The sequence below is a fragment of the Strix uralensis genome, chromosome 5 (assembly GCF_047716275.1).
Source record: "Strix uralensis isolate ZFMK-TIS-50842 chromosome 5, bStrUra1, whole genome shotgun sequence".
Classification (NCBI taxonomy): domain Eukaryota; kingdom Metazoa; phylum Chordata; class Aves; order Strigiformes; family Strigidae; genus Strix; species Strix uralensis.
In genome coordinates, this window is record NC_133976.1 from 25,944,595 (window position 1) to 25,961,798 (window position 17,204).

The 17,204-nt window shown below is 39.4% G+C and overlaps 1 protein-coding gene across 7 annotated transcripts in view; it reads right to left on the bottom strand.

Moving 5' to 3' along the window:
* PTPRZ1 (protein tyrosine phosphatase receptor type Z1) overlaps positions 1–17,204 on the bottom strand; it is a 143,923-nt gene that overhangs the window by 49,084 nt on the left and 77,635 nt on the right. For all 7 annotated transcript variants that reach the window (XM_074870176.1, XM_074870175.1, XM_074870173.1 and 4 more), the window contains exons 4-9: positions 15,355–15,506; positions 13,768–13,863; positions 13,436–13,502; positions 9,679–9,836; positions 8,956–9,106; positions 97–281 (exon numbers count right to left, since the gene is read on the bottom strand). In XM_074870176.1, coding sequence (XP_074726277.1) covers positions 97–281; positions 8,956–9,106; positions 9,679–9,836; positions 13,436–13,502; positions 13,768–13,863; positions 15,355–15,506 — 809 coding nt within the window. The remainder of the gene's footprint in view (positions 1–96; positions 282–8,955; positions 9,107–9,678; positions 9,837–13,435; positions 13,503–13,767; positions 13,864–15,354; positions 15,507–17,204) is intronic.

Sequence of the window (17,204 nt, forward strand, 5' to 3'; positions counted from 1 at the left end):
ATCAGCTCCCAGCTACTGTTTAATCCCTTAAGGTAATTAACAGTGAGTGCTATGCCATCACCCCCTTTGTATGAATCTTGAAGAGTTTACAGTTACCAAGTCCTGATACCCGTCTGTCAGAAACTCATGCTTAGTCTGGTCTTCTCCATCCAACTGTTGATAAAAGACAGCAAATCTCTCAATTGTGGTATCGTATACAACCCGAGGTCTTTCCCATGTAACAAGAAGGCTAGTATAATTCTTCGGATCAGATTGAACATTTTCAGGTTCTGAGCTGCAAACTGGAAGAAAGAAAAGATGAAAGAATATGATATTTATTAAACAGTACAAATGACTACTAAGATCTTGAGCCACCTCCTGAGAACATTAATACAAGCTGCATACTCTCTCACAAGCTACAATAGACTGTAATCTATAGTAGATTGTTTTTAAAGGTTAAACTATCACACTTGAATTTCCTCTCAAGGATGTTTGAATCTTTTCATAGTACCTAAAGAAGAGACAAAAGGAAAACGGGGAGAGGGTAAGAAATGATTAGGTGAGCAGGTAGTGATTTCACGTTGTTATTGTTTTAAGGCACCATGTAGACATCTGTTGAAGAAGTCTGATCAGACTGTTGCAGTCCTGGGCCTGGCTCATGCACACCTTCTTTGTGAGTCTGGAACCTAATCATTTTAGGCACTCCAGAAGAAGCCTGGTCAGGCAGCTACCCTTGCATGTCTTCCAGCCTTTTCTCTCCAATACTCTTTTCATCTTATTCAAGTAAGCTGAATATTTTGATACATTTCTAGACAATCAGATGTACTGATTACCAGTGTAGAAATCTACTGAGACTCTGACAGTTGTTTTTTAAATTGCCCAAGTACCTGTGTGTGACTTAAAGATAATATACAAGGTCAAAGGTAGATTAACATGTATGAAAAAATTACATTAGCAGAAAATGTAAATTATTTAGCTGAAGCTCACTGAAAAATTACCAGTAAGTTGTGCTACATGAAAAATAAAGTAACATCATGTACAGCTGCATCATTCATGATTGATTTGGGTTTGGGTTGAGACCTCATTCTCCTTCCTTGCTCTCATCATCCCCTCTGCTGGTGGGGCAACCGTGGTTTTGGACACAGCACTGAAGAACAGAGATGACTGTCAAAAGTGTTCATTAACTTTTGATTCCCAACTTGAAAGCACAGCAACTAGATTTGTTTTGATGTCTCAGAATGAGGGCCAGGGGTCCCTGGCATTTCCTGTTACATCTCTTTGAAACTGCATGGGGTTTGAACTTTGGTTGAAATGGTAGGTACTGAAAAGGCACATATGAAAGAAAATTCAGTACATGAGAAAGGACCTTCCCAAAAGCTAGAGCAGGGACAGATAGCCACTGACCATTTCAACCAAAGTTGAAACCCCATGCATGGATATATTTTTATTACAAAAATTTTAGATTGACTTTTGCACAAGTAATTACATAATCACTCCCTATTTGGAATAAATGAGGAAACATAATTTTTCAAATCTCATAATCTGTTTAAAACAAACTTTGAGTATCTAGCAAAAGCAAGCAAAACAAACTACCTAGCTAATTAAGGAAACAAGTGTAGATTCTTTGGAGTTCTCTTAAGGGAAGCAAACACTATGATACTACAACGCTTTTGGTGGACAATACTGCATTTTGAAAAAGGAAAAAAAATCTTTCCATTAACTCTGCAATTTACCACTTGAACACAGGAGGGCATTCAAACCCCTCAAAAAATATTTTGAAAAAATTACTTCCGTTCTGTATGCAGGTGGGCAGTTTTGAGCGGCTCTAGTCTGAACTAGTCAACGGAAAATAAACAAAAAAAAATTTTTTTCTTTTATTTTTTTTTGTGTGTGTGAGCTAATGGTAGAGGCAGTATTAGTCTGTGCAATTTAGCTGAATTCTGTAGCTTGCCAGGTTTTGAATCTACTGTGCTATGTATCTGACATGCCATTTTATTTACTACACTGAATTCTTTTAACTGATGGAAAGGAAGACCAAATTTTAAAAAAGAAAATACTCTCAAATTGTGTCCATTCCATTCCATTACTAAAACTTGCCATTCCACCCCATTTCCACCAGATGGCCAAAGGGAATCACTAGACCAGCAAAGATGAGTCCCTTCTCAGTTCTGAGCGTTAAAGATGACTTAAATTCCGATTTCATTCCTTTTTAATGAATCAAAATATTTTTCAGCTATTTCTTTTCGAAGGTGTTTAAAATAACTCTCCAAATGCTTTTTCACAGTATAAGTACCAAGCTTCTCCCTGTTCCAAACTCTTCAATGCTGTCCTTTTTCCTCCCTTTCTCTTTTTCGTCTGTGAGTGAATTTGGTTCTGAAATCTCTGACTGTATTCATACTAACTGAAAAGTATTATGAAACTTTTCAAGATACAAGATTGGTGTCTCCAATATTATTTGTTTTCTTTCCAGACGGTTCTTCCAACTATTTTCCAAGAAAAAATTATCTTCCCTTTTGTTCACTTCCTTTTGATTCTTGATCCTGTTCATGTCAGCAGTGACCAATCATACTCCTACATGACAGTCAGTTGCATATTATTTCACCTTGGTACCTTCCCAAGCTGTTGTCTCTTGCCCTTCTTCTGATGCCTCTTCATCAGCCACCCTGCCTGTGCTGTTTCCTTTCCTCTTCTGCCAGTCTTAGTAACACAGAGGTAGTTTGCTCCTGCCATTTCCCATTTTCCCTCTCCAGAGACTGAGAAAAGCAGAGATCACATAACAACTTACCTAATTAAAGATTTCTGCTCTGATACTGACTTTTAGAAAATCTGGGCGAAGAGATTGCAAGAAAGGGAGTTCTCGAGTCTGTTACTAGTAAATCACAGGTACACTCAGCTGGATTACAAGTCTCAGGCAGCAAAGTGCTATTCACAGGAAGTAAGAGACCTATTCAAACCCCTGCTGGGCTTGAATTCAGGTCTCTGCTTTCCTTGGGTGAATACTTAGATGCTGGTTTTGCATACCAGATCATTATAATGCACCTGTCTTTGCTTATTCTTCTGTGGAATAAAATGCTACCCATATAACTTAGAAGTTTTTAATCTAAACAGAATTGCATCATTGGGAAGCACCAGGGTACATTAGCCAAATCATTGTCAAAAACTGTCTGGGCTGTGGTTTTGACAAAAAGCCCTTTATTTATATATATATTAAAAAAATAATTATGCCTGGATTTAAGCTTCTCTGAGCTTGGAATAAAACCAGGTGTAGTTCTGAGGCAGCACTGGATAACTCAGGGGATTTTTTTCTATATTTGTTTCTTTCTTCTACTTCTAGTTGAATCTGTGTTTGAGATTTTTATCTTTTAAATCCAGATCTTCAATTGTGGAAGCTGTGAAACCACTTCATTTACATTAAGACATTCAAGGGCTTTTCAGCTCTCTGCAGCAGTGTGTGGCAAGTAGTCCTAGCAGTTCTTCAATATTCCATCTACTGTATCTCTACAATGGAGGTAGAGCACCACAGTAGATGGGTGTGCTGGGTTGACCTTGGCTAGTCCACCCAGACACTCTCTGACTCATGCTCCTCAGCAGGACAGGTGAAGAAAATAAGATGAAAAAGCTCGTATGTCAAGATAAAGAGAAGGAGACTGCTCACTAATCACCATCATGGAAAACAGACTTAACTTGGGGAAATTAATTTATCACCAATTAAAATAGAGTAGGATAGTGAGAAACAAAAACTAAAACCATCTTCTCCTCGCTCTTCCCTTTATCCCAGCCTCAACTTGACTTCTGATTCTTCCATCTCCTCACCCCGAGTGGCGCAGGGGGACAGGGAATGGGGGTTGTGGTCAGTTCATAATGCTTTGTCCCTGCCACTCCTTCCTTGTCATGCTGTTCCCCTGCACCAGCATGGGGTCCCATCCTTCACAACCTTCTCCAGCATGGGTCCTTTCCATGGGGTACAGTCCTTCAGGAAAAGACTGCTACAGTGTGGGTCCCCCATGGGATCACAGATACTGCCAGAACACCTCTCCTGCATGGGCAACTCTCCACAGGCTGTAGCTCCTGCCAGGAGCCGGCTCCTGCCTGGGGTCTCCATGGGCTGCAGCAAGACACCCTGCTTCACCATGGTCTTCTCCACAGGTTGCAGAGGAATCCCTGTGCCGGTGCCTGGAGCACCTCCGCCCCCTCCTTCTTCACTGACCTTGGTGTATGCAGGGCTGTTTCTCAAACTTTTTTCCTCACTCCCCACTGTCCTGCAGCGTTTTGCCCCTTCTTTACTTTTTATTCCCAGAGGCCACCATCTTGGCCGAGGGATTCAGCTGTGCCCTGTGGTGGGTCAATGTCTGGCATGGGGTAGCCCTGGCCTCTCCTCACAGAGGCTGCCCTGCAGACCCCGCTGCCAACAGCTTGCCACAGACACCTGGTACATTATGCGAGTAGAAAGTATCCTGAACAAGAGGAAATGTCTTGAGAGAATCTGAGAATGGAATTTATGTTGTCTGTGGTATGTGAAATGGTAAGGGTGTCAGTCCTTACCCTTGGTCTTGCAAGAATATTTAACTAAAATAGCTGCTGAGCTTTACATAGTTGCATTTTGCATGGGAAAATATGTTGAGAAATATTTTTTACCAGAATATAAGAAAATTGGCTGGATGGCCAGACCCAAAGAGTGGTGGTGACTGGAGTTAACTCCAGTTGGTGACCGGTTACAAGTGGTGCTCCCCAGAGCTCAGTACTGGGGACAGTTCTGTTTATTATCTTTATCAGTGATGTGGATGCAGGAATCAAGTGCACCCTCAGCAAATTTGCAGATGACACCAAGTTGGACAGGAGTATTGATCTGCTTGAGGGTAGGAAGGCTCTACAGAGGGATCTCGACAGGCTGGATCAATGGGCTGAGGCCAATTGTATGAGGCTCAACAAGGCTGAGTGTCAGGTCCGACACTTGGGTCACAACAACCCCATGCAACTCTACAGGCTTGGGGAAGAGCGGCTGGAAAGTTGCCTGGCAGAAAAGGACCCAGGGGTGTTGGTCGACAGCCAGCTGAGTATGAGCCGGCAGTGTGCCCAGGTGGCCAAGAAAGCCAATAGCATCCTGGCTTGTATCAGAAAGACTGTGGTCAGCAGGACTAGGGAAGTGATTGTCCCCCTGTACTCGGCACTGGTGAGGGCACACTTTGAATACTGTGTTCACTTTTGGGCCCCTCACTACAACACACTGAGTGCTGGAGTGTGTCCAAAGAAGGGCAATGAAGCTGCTGAAGGGTCTGGAGCACAAGTTGTATGAGGAGCAGCTGAGGGAACTGGGATTGTTTAGCCTGAAGAAAAGGAGGCTCAGGGTAGACCTTATTGCTCTCTACAACTACCTGAAAGGAGGTTGTAGCAAGGTGGGTGTCGGTCTCTTCTCCCAAGTAACAAGCAATAGGAGAAGACAAAATGACCTCAAGTTGCACCAGGGAAGGTTTAGACTGGATATTAGGAAATATGTCGCTACCAAAAGGGTTGTCAAACATTGGAACACGCTGCTCAGGAAAGTGATGGAGTCACCATCCCTGGAGGTATTGAAAAGATGTGTAGATGTGACACTTAAGGACATGGTTTAGTGGTGGGCTTAGCAATGTTAGGTTTATGGTTGGACTAGATGATCTTAAAGGTCTTTTCCAACCTAAATGACTCTAGGATTCTATATTGTCAGCCTTGAATTTTAAGAACCCATTGCTTTTTATAACTTTACTAAATCAATGAAGATTAACAAGAATAGTGTTTCTGCACTTACTCACAGGAAGAGTGGAGCGGATGGGAAGTTATGTAACGGGCCCAGCAGCTACCACGATGATTCTCAGGTTTATAGGAATAAACAATGATTTCTATTATAAATGGATTTTCACGCCAGCTGAGGTTGGTGGAGATAAAGCATTACAATTTCAAAACCCTTTTTGAGTTGAGTCCTCAAGTATGGCTGTAAGGATTAGCTATTTTAATCTTCTTAAATATATACATACATATATGCATACATACATATCACACGGGAAAATTACATGTATCACTAAGCAGGCTTGAGCAATGAAATATCTGCCATGTCCTCAGTAGTGTTTGTATACCAAGAATGTTGAGGTTGTCACTGTGTGAAAATTTCTGACAATACATTGCTGAAATTAGTTTATAATTGAATAGAAAGAATGTTTTAGCCCTTCTAAGGAAACCGATCTACTTAAGAAATGCCATGTGTTAATAACAGCAATAAAACAAGCACTTAATCCTACTGCCTAATGAGAGTTTACACTGAATCCAACAGGAGAAAATTGGGATTCTAGGTTTCACAACACAATGTAATTTTTCAGTTATCTACCTGAGTAAGGCCCTCTCTTGTCATTTCTCTTGCGTTGTCTAAAGGGATTTCAAAGATTATTTTTTCTCTGTTGACTACAAGAACTCTGCAATATGACACACATAAGCCTATTTACTCTTGGGGACTCAGGCATTCATGTTACAGTTTTTACATCTCAACATTTAAGTTTAATGATTTCTAAGGGCTTTTTATTTTTCTTCTCTTAAAATGGAGGTGAAAATACAAATGTTTCTCTAATGTTGTAGATTAAACAAATCCTATAATTGCATTTGTGGGTCTGTATATACGTGTGTGTGTACACAAATATGCATATGTATGTGTACGTGATGTTGTTGCATTTACATAGTGCACATAAATGTTAACACAAATGTAAAATATATACAGGAAGACTTGAAATTTTCATGATCCCTTTCTGTCCCTCCTTGTTTATGGCCAAACCAGAATTTTTAACCCACAATTTCTTACTTTAAATACCTAGTTTGAAATAGATACTACATGTGTTTGCTGTCACAGCAATGTGAGTGCAGGACACTTTTTTCTTAAACTTGGTAGACTGAAACCCATTTATCTGGTATTATACAAGTCTACACACACAGAAATTTTGGATGCTCTGTACAACACATTTTATCATTACATGAAATGGAAGGGTGTTCTAATTTAAATGGTATAACTCGATGCAGAAAGGATCCTATTATCTTTAGTCTGGACGCGCTTTACTTATCTGCATGGATACCAAACTCACAGATAAGATAGAAAATTCATAGAATGTCTCTTCGATATAGTGCAGAAATGGAACTGGTTGGAAGCAACCTGCTATGCAGTTTTAATGCACACACTGCTTTGGACAGCACATGGGAAGCTCCTTCAGGTGTCAGCACATGAAGTGGACAGAAGGAAGCAGAGGCCTATCTTAAACAGTATTATCCAGCTTTTCTTCTTGTCAGTCTCTATGGAAATATAGATTAGGATGGCACAGTTCAAAGTAGTTTCCTTCTGTTGCAGTGACTGAGGTGAAGGGTCAAGGCCATGACTGTAGTGCAACCACCTGGGAGGCAAGTGGATTGCAGGTGGCAGAAGAAGTCCTGGTCTCTGTCTTCACAGGTTCCTTTGCCTATGGCATTTCTTCACTGTAGATTGACGTCTATTTATAAAGGACTGAGAAAATTTGTTTCCTTCTGACAGCATGGACATAAGAACAGGTGGTCTGTATTACAGTGACCTGTCTCTCAGAGACTTTCATTAAACAGCGTGATTTGGGGAAGGATGATCTTTCTTTAAGTTAGGCCAAATCAGCAATGTCCATTGTAAGTCTATTTGGAAACAGCAATGAATTTAATTGTGATAATTTACTTGATTGCTACAGCTCAATTCCACACTCCTTGCCCAAGCTTCAAAATTTCAAGTGCTACTTAGTACCTAAACAAAAAAACCCTGCCAGAACAGGTATTTCTTGGCTTAGACCAACGCAAAAAAATTCATATCCTGGGCCTACATCTGAGGAGCTCATGACAGGCTGAGGTCAAAACAGAAGTGTCATTGACTGGTTACAGAAATGAAGCAGTAAAGTTATCCTGTGCAGCACTGTGGCAAAATAGTGTGATGTACTTGTGCAGGGGACCTGCTGGGAACAACAGCAGTTCTGAATGATGAACATCCCCTAGCTTGCACACAGGTTTCATACACAGGATCCTTCCAGTAGGAAAAAAAAATATCCACCCAACCAAGATGAATTAAAATGAAACCACACTTCTTTCTAATCTGGAGAACACCTATGCCGCATGCTTCAGGCATCTGTCTGATGTCTAATTAAGCACAGTTCACAGCGCAACTGAGTTTAAGAATCTAAAGGTATCCCTACCCAAGTATCACAGAATCATCTAGGTTGGAAAAGACCTTGAAGATCATCCAGCCCAACCATTAACCTAACACTGACAGTTCCCAACTACACCATATCCCTAAGCGCTATGTCAATTCTACTCTTAAACACCTCCAGGGAAAGTAGCAACACAATGCCCCAAAATTAGATGTTTACTATTTATTCTTCTGTGTTTGTGAGTGTAGAACTCATCGACTTCCATATTTAGTGCTAGATCTTGTTTCCCATTACATAACGGACTGTTTTGGTCATGTAACCTTCACAAACTTCCCTGAGGTTTTAGGTAAAACAGAGAACAGAATCTGGCTTCTGGGATTCTCTTCATCAATTTCTCAGCAGACTACATGAAATGAATTTGGTGACCTCACTTCAGCCTCTGTTGGAAAAGCATCCACATTACACAACAAAGAACCAAATGGGTTTGTAAAGCAAAATCCTCTTGCACCTCCTGTAAAGGCAGCTTTGTTTAAGTCTGAAACACATCAAAAGGACAGTGCAAGAAAGCTTGAACTGATGTGATCTTCACTGAACGTTTGGTCAAGACAAGCATTTAATTTTCTGCTCCATTTAATCTGACATGTTTTATGATTGCTAGTTTTTTTCCCTGAAGTGATAGATTTATGAGTAATAATACAGCATGCTACTTTCTACACAATTTAAAATGAGTATCTTCATACTAGGATGAATCTTTTACTGAAAATTGTCTTTCAAACTGTGAAGACAGGAATGACTATTCAGTAAATACCTGCTTCATGAATTTCTTCTTGTCCAGTGTAAGAGGAAAACACTTGCCCAAAGAACTTATATTGCTGCTCTCGAAAGTTGTTTTGCAGGTAGTCCATCAGCATGACATAGCCAGACTGCTGCATTGTAAGGACTTCACAGAATACTGCTAACTAGAAGAGGTGAGGGAAAAAGAAGTCAGAAGTCATAACAAATTAATCAGATTCTGCCAACAAGCAAAAACCCTGGGGAAAAAATGTTGGGTAAAGTCTCCCAGTTGAGCTCTCCCGGGTGGCACTGAACTTTTGTTCCTCTGTACCAACAGTATATCTAATGTTTTATTCCACCTGTATTTCTCAACCCCTCTACTGTTGGAGCTATGCTCTGCCCAGTCACCACCATTTGGCTGGGGGAATATGGAAAGAGTGTTTTGCACTCCTCTTTTTATCGAGGCTAGAAGTCCAGACAGCCTGCAGAGTTAGGAAGTGTGTTCTTACTCCCTTCTCAGGCAATAAATGACTCAGAATCTAGTCCTGAACTAAAAACGGGAAAAGATAACACACTCATAAGTAATATACAGGCTTTCTAATTTAATGGCTACATGAAAAATTTGCAACTAGATAAAAGAAAAGCTATGTTGTTGGGCTGGGAATGAATGCCACATAAGCTTTTACCATATATATGGCAACTGCTTTTCTTTGGTATTATGTACAATTGTTTGGTTTTAATACATTAAACAAATTACCTGGTCTTCAGAAATACTTATGGTATCTTTAAACACAATCCATTCAACCGTTTCAGAGCATGGAGGAGTTGATAAAGACCCATTATAAGTGTAATATTTGTCTGTTGCATTTGGCAAAAGGTTCAGCAAAGTAAATGGTTCTAAGGCAGCCTGTTTTCCTGAAAAAAATTATTTTAGAGTCAGATAGGTTAAATACTTCCGAAGCAATGAATAAATAGAAATCACACTCTCCAAAAGAATTATCATTATAGGAACATGTTAATTTTGAAGCTATTCACAATTTGGCCTCTAGAGAGACTAGCATACAAATAAATTGCTGAGCCTTTTCTATTTAGTTTGAGTAAGTATTGTTCAATAGCAACTTTGTTTACTTGGGAAGGTGTAATGAGTTATTCCAGTAATAAATAATCAGTACATTGGTTCACAAGAATCTGTTCACCTGTAAGTTTACTTGTAAATGTCCAAGATGCCAAATCTTTGTCTCACCCGTGAACTTCACAGAAAAAATATGTTAAATCTCTGTTTTTGGTCTCATGACATGGCTTCAAAGTCTCCCTGAACTTGGTCAAGGTGTTGAGTTTCTCTCAGGATCTTAACCTCTGCAGAAAACCACTGCCTGGGGAAATTGTCATCATGTTGGACCAGGGAGTTATATTACTCATGATGGCAGAAGCAGAATTTCTGTGGAACAGGGATTTTTAAAATGGTGATAATACAGCGAAAAACGGTAACAGCTTTACACAAAGCAGAGAATGATGCAAAGACCTCCTCCAGGAGCATATGACCATTCTGTTTATTGTCCTGTGAAAATACTATCATGTCTTTCAGGTCAGCAGTTTAGCTGGTACCTTGTCAGCTGGGAGCATGCATGAGAAATTGCTGGGAGTCCATCCACAGGAAGCTAAGTTCATGCTGGTATGACAGTAAAGTCCAGCAACAAAAATCGGCAGAAATGGTACCAACTTTCTCAAAGCAGATTTTTTCAGTCTGTGACAATTATCAGTCTTGTGACAATTATCTGCATTTTTTTCTGGTGCATCCAAAATATTTGGGTTTTTACACCTTGGAATAATGTAGAACCTTATATACCTTATTTCAGTCTAAAGTTACTGATTTTAAATTTCTCCCTATTTGATAAGTATTCAATTATGAATATCTAATGAATTTTCAGACTGTGCATTAACTTGTGGTTTTACAGATATGTTACTTCTTAAGCCCTGTATGGATTTCTGACCTGCTTTTGACTTCATAATTCCTGACAAATTTGATGAGAGCATCAAATTACATTAAGAGTTTACTTCAAATTATTGATGCTTTTCTTCTGTGCAGCGACTGTTCCACTGAGTTATGGTTTAAGAGTTAGCTCCTCCTCTCTCTCTTATCCATGTGTTATGAAAAGGGAACATTTAGCAGGGTTGAGCAAAGCCCATCCTTCTATTTCTCCTGTCAACATGTTAATCAACCTTCAGTCAGAAGCTATCATTGCTATCTGGTATGTGTCTAGTTAATGCATTCTTCCTTCAGTAAAAATATATGGCCACTTATATAGATGCTTGGGGACATGAAATGTCTCATTTATATTAAGAATCCTGCTATACGTTTTGCAACTTTGGATTTTAAAATGCCCTTTAATGATGAGAAAGATGAGAAACAGAGTTTGTCCAGAAGGAACAGGACTGCTCCTCTGCAGAGCTTAAGAACTCAGCAACTGTGATTCAAATAAGCACAATACAGATATGACAGACAAGGACAGATCATGTACATCGCAGACAAGGACAGATTGTGTGCTATTCACTTTTCTTCAGGAGGAATAACTTGATTTAGTCATGACCTGAATTTTCAAAGCTCATTTGCATTTTATTCAAGATAACGATATTCTACTGATTGTTGAAGAGCCATGTAGTGGCTGTATCTTGAATCTTACTGCTGACAGTTTTACAGCTCCTTCCAAGGCTGTAGGACAGTGTCTGCCTTGATGTATTACTTGTTCTGCTTTGTGTTTCATAGAAGATGGCACACAAAGATAATGAATCTTAACTGCTCTATAATTCCCCCTCCTCTGTCTTTGCAATTTATGAAAGTTGCTCCCTTTTGTATTTGCTGAATGGTGTTTGTTTTCTGTAGAAAAACAATCTTGATTTTAGTATCATACTTTTGAAAGCTTTTAAAATAGTGGACTAATAGCTTTTTACACTTTCAACCTATTGATCTTAAGAGGCTTTACAAAGCTCAAGTGTCACTACATACAGGAAAACTGAGACAAAGTTAGCCATTTACTTAAGGTCATTGCCATGATGTAAGAAATTATCCCTGTTCAAGAAAGGGCTCATTCATGTTTATTCTTCTGTGAAGCCATAGTGAATCTGAGTTAGAACAGAGCCCCGATCTCCTCATGCACCACTCCGAAGTCCATGTGTTCTGACATAAAACCACGAGCAATTCCTAAATACCAAAGTGTCAACGTTTGGTTTGAATAATGCTAGTATAAATATAATTATACTATTTCAGATTTACCCAGGAGCTACTAAAAAAGAACTCATCTCCACTGAGTCTACCGAATACTGATATTCATATGGTTTCACACTTGTAAAACACATCTTAAGACGGCTGCAACAGGGTTATTTGGCTTCCAATCACATATAAAAACCCAGAAATGAATGACTAAGAAAACTCACAGAATAAATCAGGCATTCCTCTTGATTTAGTATTTAAAGAGTTGCAAATTCCTCATGATAGTTCTATTTATACACTTACTGCTGTTGTTACAAATACTCAGTCTTGGCATAAATAAATCAGAATCATAGAGTATTTCAAGTTGGAAGGGACCCATAAGGATCATCAAGTCCAACTCCCTGCTCCTCGCAAGACTGCCTAAAACTAAACCATATGACTAAGTGCATTGTCCAGATGCTCCTTGAACACTGACAGGCTTGGTGCCATGCTCCAGGTGCTCCTTCCCTGAGGAGCCTGTTACAGCGACCGGCCACCCTCTCAGTGAAGAACCTTTTCCTAATGTCCAAGCTGAACTTCTCCTGAGTCAGCTTCATTCTATTTCCTCATGTTTTATCGCTGGTCCTCAGAGAGAGGAGATCAGCACCTTCACCTCCGGTTCCCCCCTTGAGGAAGTTGTAGATTGTGATGAGGTCATCTCTCAGCCTTCTCTTCTTCAAGCTGAACAAACCAAGAGTCCTCAGCTGCTCCTCCTAAGTGTCATCTTTGAGACCTCTCACCCTCTTGGTCACCCTTCTCCGGACACACTCTAATAGTTTGATGTCCTTCTTATACGGAGGTACCCAGAACTGCACACAGTACTCAAGGAGGGGCTGCACCAGTGTATTGTAGAGTGGGACGATCACCTCCCTTGACCAGCTAGCTATGCTGTGCTTGATGCATCCCAGGACACAGCTGGCCCTTTTTGGTGTCACGGCACACTGTTGACACTTACTCAACTTGCCATCAATGCAACCCTGCAGCTCTCTTTCTGCGGGGCTTCTCTCCAGCCTCTCATCCCTAATTTGTACGTACAACCAGGATCACCCTGTCCCAGGTGCAGAATCTGGCACTTGCTCATGTTAAATTTCATACGGTCAGTGACTGCTCAACTCTCTAGTCTATCCAGATGACTTGCTTTTTCTAACAAAATAGACATGGCTGAGCTCTAAAGAAGTGTGCTCCCCAATGTCTTTAAGGTTTCATAGTTACAGTGAAATGGAATTTAGTCTAATCAGTAGTTAATAAAACATTTAGGCAGACTTACCAAAACGACTAACACTATCTACGCCATTAATGATTGGATTATAATCCGGATTATCTTCTAGTCCAATCTGTTAAAAAGAAATTTCATTTTTTTAACAGTATAGGCTTCATGAAAAAAAACTGAAAGTTGCAGTTTACCACGAGAATTATAGATGACTTAAAGCAGAGCAAATGTATTTTGCCCATTTGCTTTTCTGTGAGAATAAATTAGAAAGACATATGCAAATTTTTAACTCAGCAATCACACATTAGAACCAGTTAAATTCTGGTTAAGTTTGAACATCTGTCATGTTTCAAAGCTTGTTTAATGACACAAAGATATATTTTGTTTACCTCAAACAAAATTGATAAAGCTCTTAACTTTCCATTTCCTTTAATTGCCTCTTCAAAATCTGTAAACTGATCTGCATCATAGCAGTAGATTTGCATCTGCAAATAAAAAATTATTAAAATGTTATATATACCAAAAATTAAAAAAAAAAATCAATGCAGTTATTTATTTATGTTCCCATTTTGAGAAAAAATGTCCAAACAATAAGTTTTATTACAAATATATGGATTTTTTATCTATGTCACATGCATGATCTGAAGGTATAGAATGGAATTCACCAGTTGTTAGCTATCTAAAAACGACCTCTCTTGGAGAACCACTAAGTATGCAGGAGTTATCCTTTCAAGGAGCACAATGGTCTCCACAGAAAATACAGTAAACTGAGATAACTTGCTGATACTGGACATCTAACTTGGCGTACTCAGGTGAGATGAATCTTGAAATCAGTGGTAAAACATGGATAATAAGGCAGGATGTCTCTACTTCATCTGACTTGCAGTAAGTGAAGTATCGGTAATAAAAGATTACCAGGTATTTTGTGCCCACATTTGACTGCTGTCATGGGCACTGGGTTTGTTGCACCCCTTCCTCTCTTTCTCCAGATGCAGTTGGGAAATCCCTCCAGCGCTGCGTCACCAACATGAATGGGGGAGTGTCCTGCTCCTACTACCTTTTGATGTGATGATGATGGATGAGAACATTCTCTTTGATACCTTGGCAGGACAGGTGGAGTGTGAGTGGGAATTTTTAAATGGCTAATGAGGTAAAGGAAACAACAATGACCAGGGAAAGCTTCTGGCTCACACTTCTCCACAGAGTATAGGACAACCTTGGCTCTATTGCTTTGCTCTGACATAGAAGTCCAAAGTGCTCGGAGTGAGGAGCAGGACAGTTGCCTGCCACAACTAGGTCTTCTTAGCTGGAAAATGATCACAATGCCATGCTGAGGCTTGAAAGGTTGGTCTGCAGAATGCCCTCATGGATCTCAGTAAGAGCTGCTCCTCTCCTCCACCTCATCCCTATGCTGCTGCAAGCTATTCTGCCAAACCATCCAGGGGTACACTGTGCTGGCTGCCCATGAATGTGGCTGCACCCAGGACCTGGTCTGACATGGTGGCTCCTGGCATGCCACTGCCAGCTCTCTTTCCAGCCCAGCGACACGGGCCGCACTTTGTCTTGGTGAGGTCCAGCAGCTCCCATGGGCTCTCAGCAAAGCCCCAGCTTTGAAAAGTCCATTTACACTTTAAACAACCGACTGCTGTGGAATATGATGGGCCAAACTTGTAGAAGCTTAACTGTTAGAGGCAGCTTGAATTTTGTCAAATTAGCAGAACTGACTCTTTATGTCATCTTAGAAGCCATGTGCGAAAATGCACAGTTTAGACATCCTCAACGTGTCACGGAATAATGCTTTACATTGCCCTTCTCAAATGCATCATTTAATTATTAGTAATTTGGATTACTAATAAAAATAAAGTGAATGATTATATTCGCAAATAGACTTTAATCAAGTGATAAACAAAAGTATTTAGTAACCAGTATTACTTTTTGCAGAATGACAAGTTGTCAAAATCTATTTTGTACTTTACCTCAAGAGGAAATTTTTGTCCTTCTAAACTGTGTTCTGATCCATCTGACGACACGTTGCATTTTCCCCAGTGAAAAGTGATCTTGCTTGCTTTGAATACGGTGTCTAAGCCACCTCCACTTACATAATAATCATTTGTCAGGTTAATTTCCACTGAACAAAGAGAGAGAGAGAGGGAATAAAAAGGAGTGTCAATATAAAAGCCAGCCAAGGCATCTATGACTCTCATAGTTCAATATTATGTGCTAAAAGGTAAATATGATACACCTTTTTCCCTGTATTTTATAAGGAATTTGACAGGGAATTGGTTATTTAAACAAAATAAGAAGTTGGCTAATTCACTATTAGCATGGAGAAATATGTTTCATTTCATGTTGCAATTCATAAAATATTAATCTAGTGAAATGCACTATTATACTGGTCTCCTGTTGTCTGAAACTAGCCACAGAACTACATTAAGAAGCTCAGAAAACTGGTTTAGCCACCAATCTGACTGTCTAAGAAAAATTCCTGAAATACATAGCTTCCTGAAAGCATCCCCCACCATTATTATCATAATTCTAGATACAAATCATGAGGCAACACATGAAAAGAAATTTTAGCCAGCTCCTAGAAGGACTGTCCTGTCTGTGAGACCCCTTAACTGTGGAGCAATCTCCCATGGGAGAAGGTGATGACAAGGTCTTCAGCTGGACATAACTATACACAAACACCAGATGGGATGAAGCATTTGTCTTCTGGAAGGAATGAGCAGGGTGGAATAGACCAAAGCCCCACATTTGGCTTTCCCACCTCCAGTGATTGTGAATTGTTTGACCTTTTGCTAAAACAGCACTAATGAAGTTCAGTTTCATTACATTCCTTTCCTCAAGACCTTGAAGACTATTTTAACTGCAGAGTTTAGTGGTTGCTTTTATAATATCTGAATTGTTGTAGATGAGGAAGAGTTCAGTTCACTTTTATGGACTTTGAAGAATGTTTGCTTGGGGATCTCTTGAAAAGACAAATGCATTATTTATCTCAACTAGTAAAGCAAGAGGGAAGTCAGTCATTTGTGGACTAGTATGTAGGAAGTACATGATGGGGCCAAGATCAGAAATTAGGAAAAATAAAATAAAATCATATAAAATCATATAAAATAAAATAAAATAAAATAAAATAAAATAAAATAAAATAAAATAAAATAAAATAAAATAAAATAAAATGTTGGTCTAGGGATCCCACTGGAACTGATAGAAGGTCAAAGACAGTTGTTAAGAGATTCCATACTCCATACCTGTGCCCCAAACAAGAAACAGTATTTCCAAGAAGCAGCTTTTAGTTACTGCTATCCTGGATTTATACAGCAAAGTGCTTGCGAAAAAATTTATCTTACAGTGTAAATGCCACCATAAGCTTCTTATATAGCTGGGAGAAATAGGCACTTGTAGGCATAAATGATTTCTTTCTAAAATATATTTCTAAGGTAGGTAAGACAAATCAGACCATAAAAGCACCTATATCTCTTATTTGAATGTAAGAAGTCTAATTCAGACACAAGTATCTACATTATAGGTGTCTACGTGTAGGTGAGATGAATCCCATCCTGAGTTTTTTGAAATCACAACTCATCCATGCTAATCCAGATGAGTAGGTAAGGTATTCATACTTCTAAAAAATCATTTTTGTATACTTTTTACAGATTCTAGATATGTAGTAATAATTAACATTATTTCATAGCAAATGCTAAATTACTGTTTAGCTTCAATGAAGTGTTCATGATGGAATGATAGTAATGATGTGATTGCTTTGACTATCTGTCTGTGCACGTACTTCTAATTTGTGTTTTAATGATTTCTTTATTATGCTTGG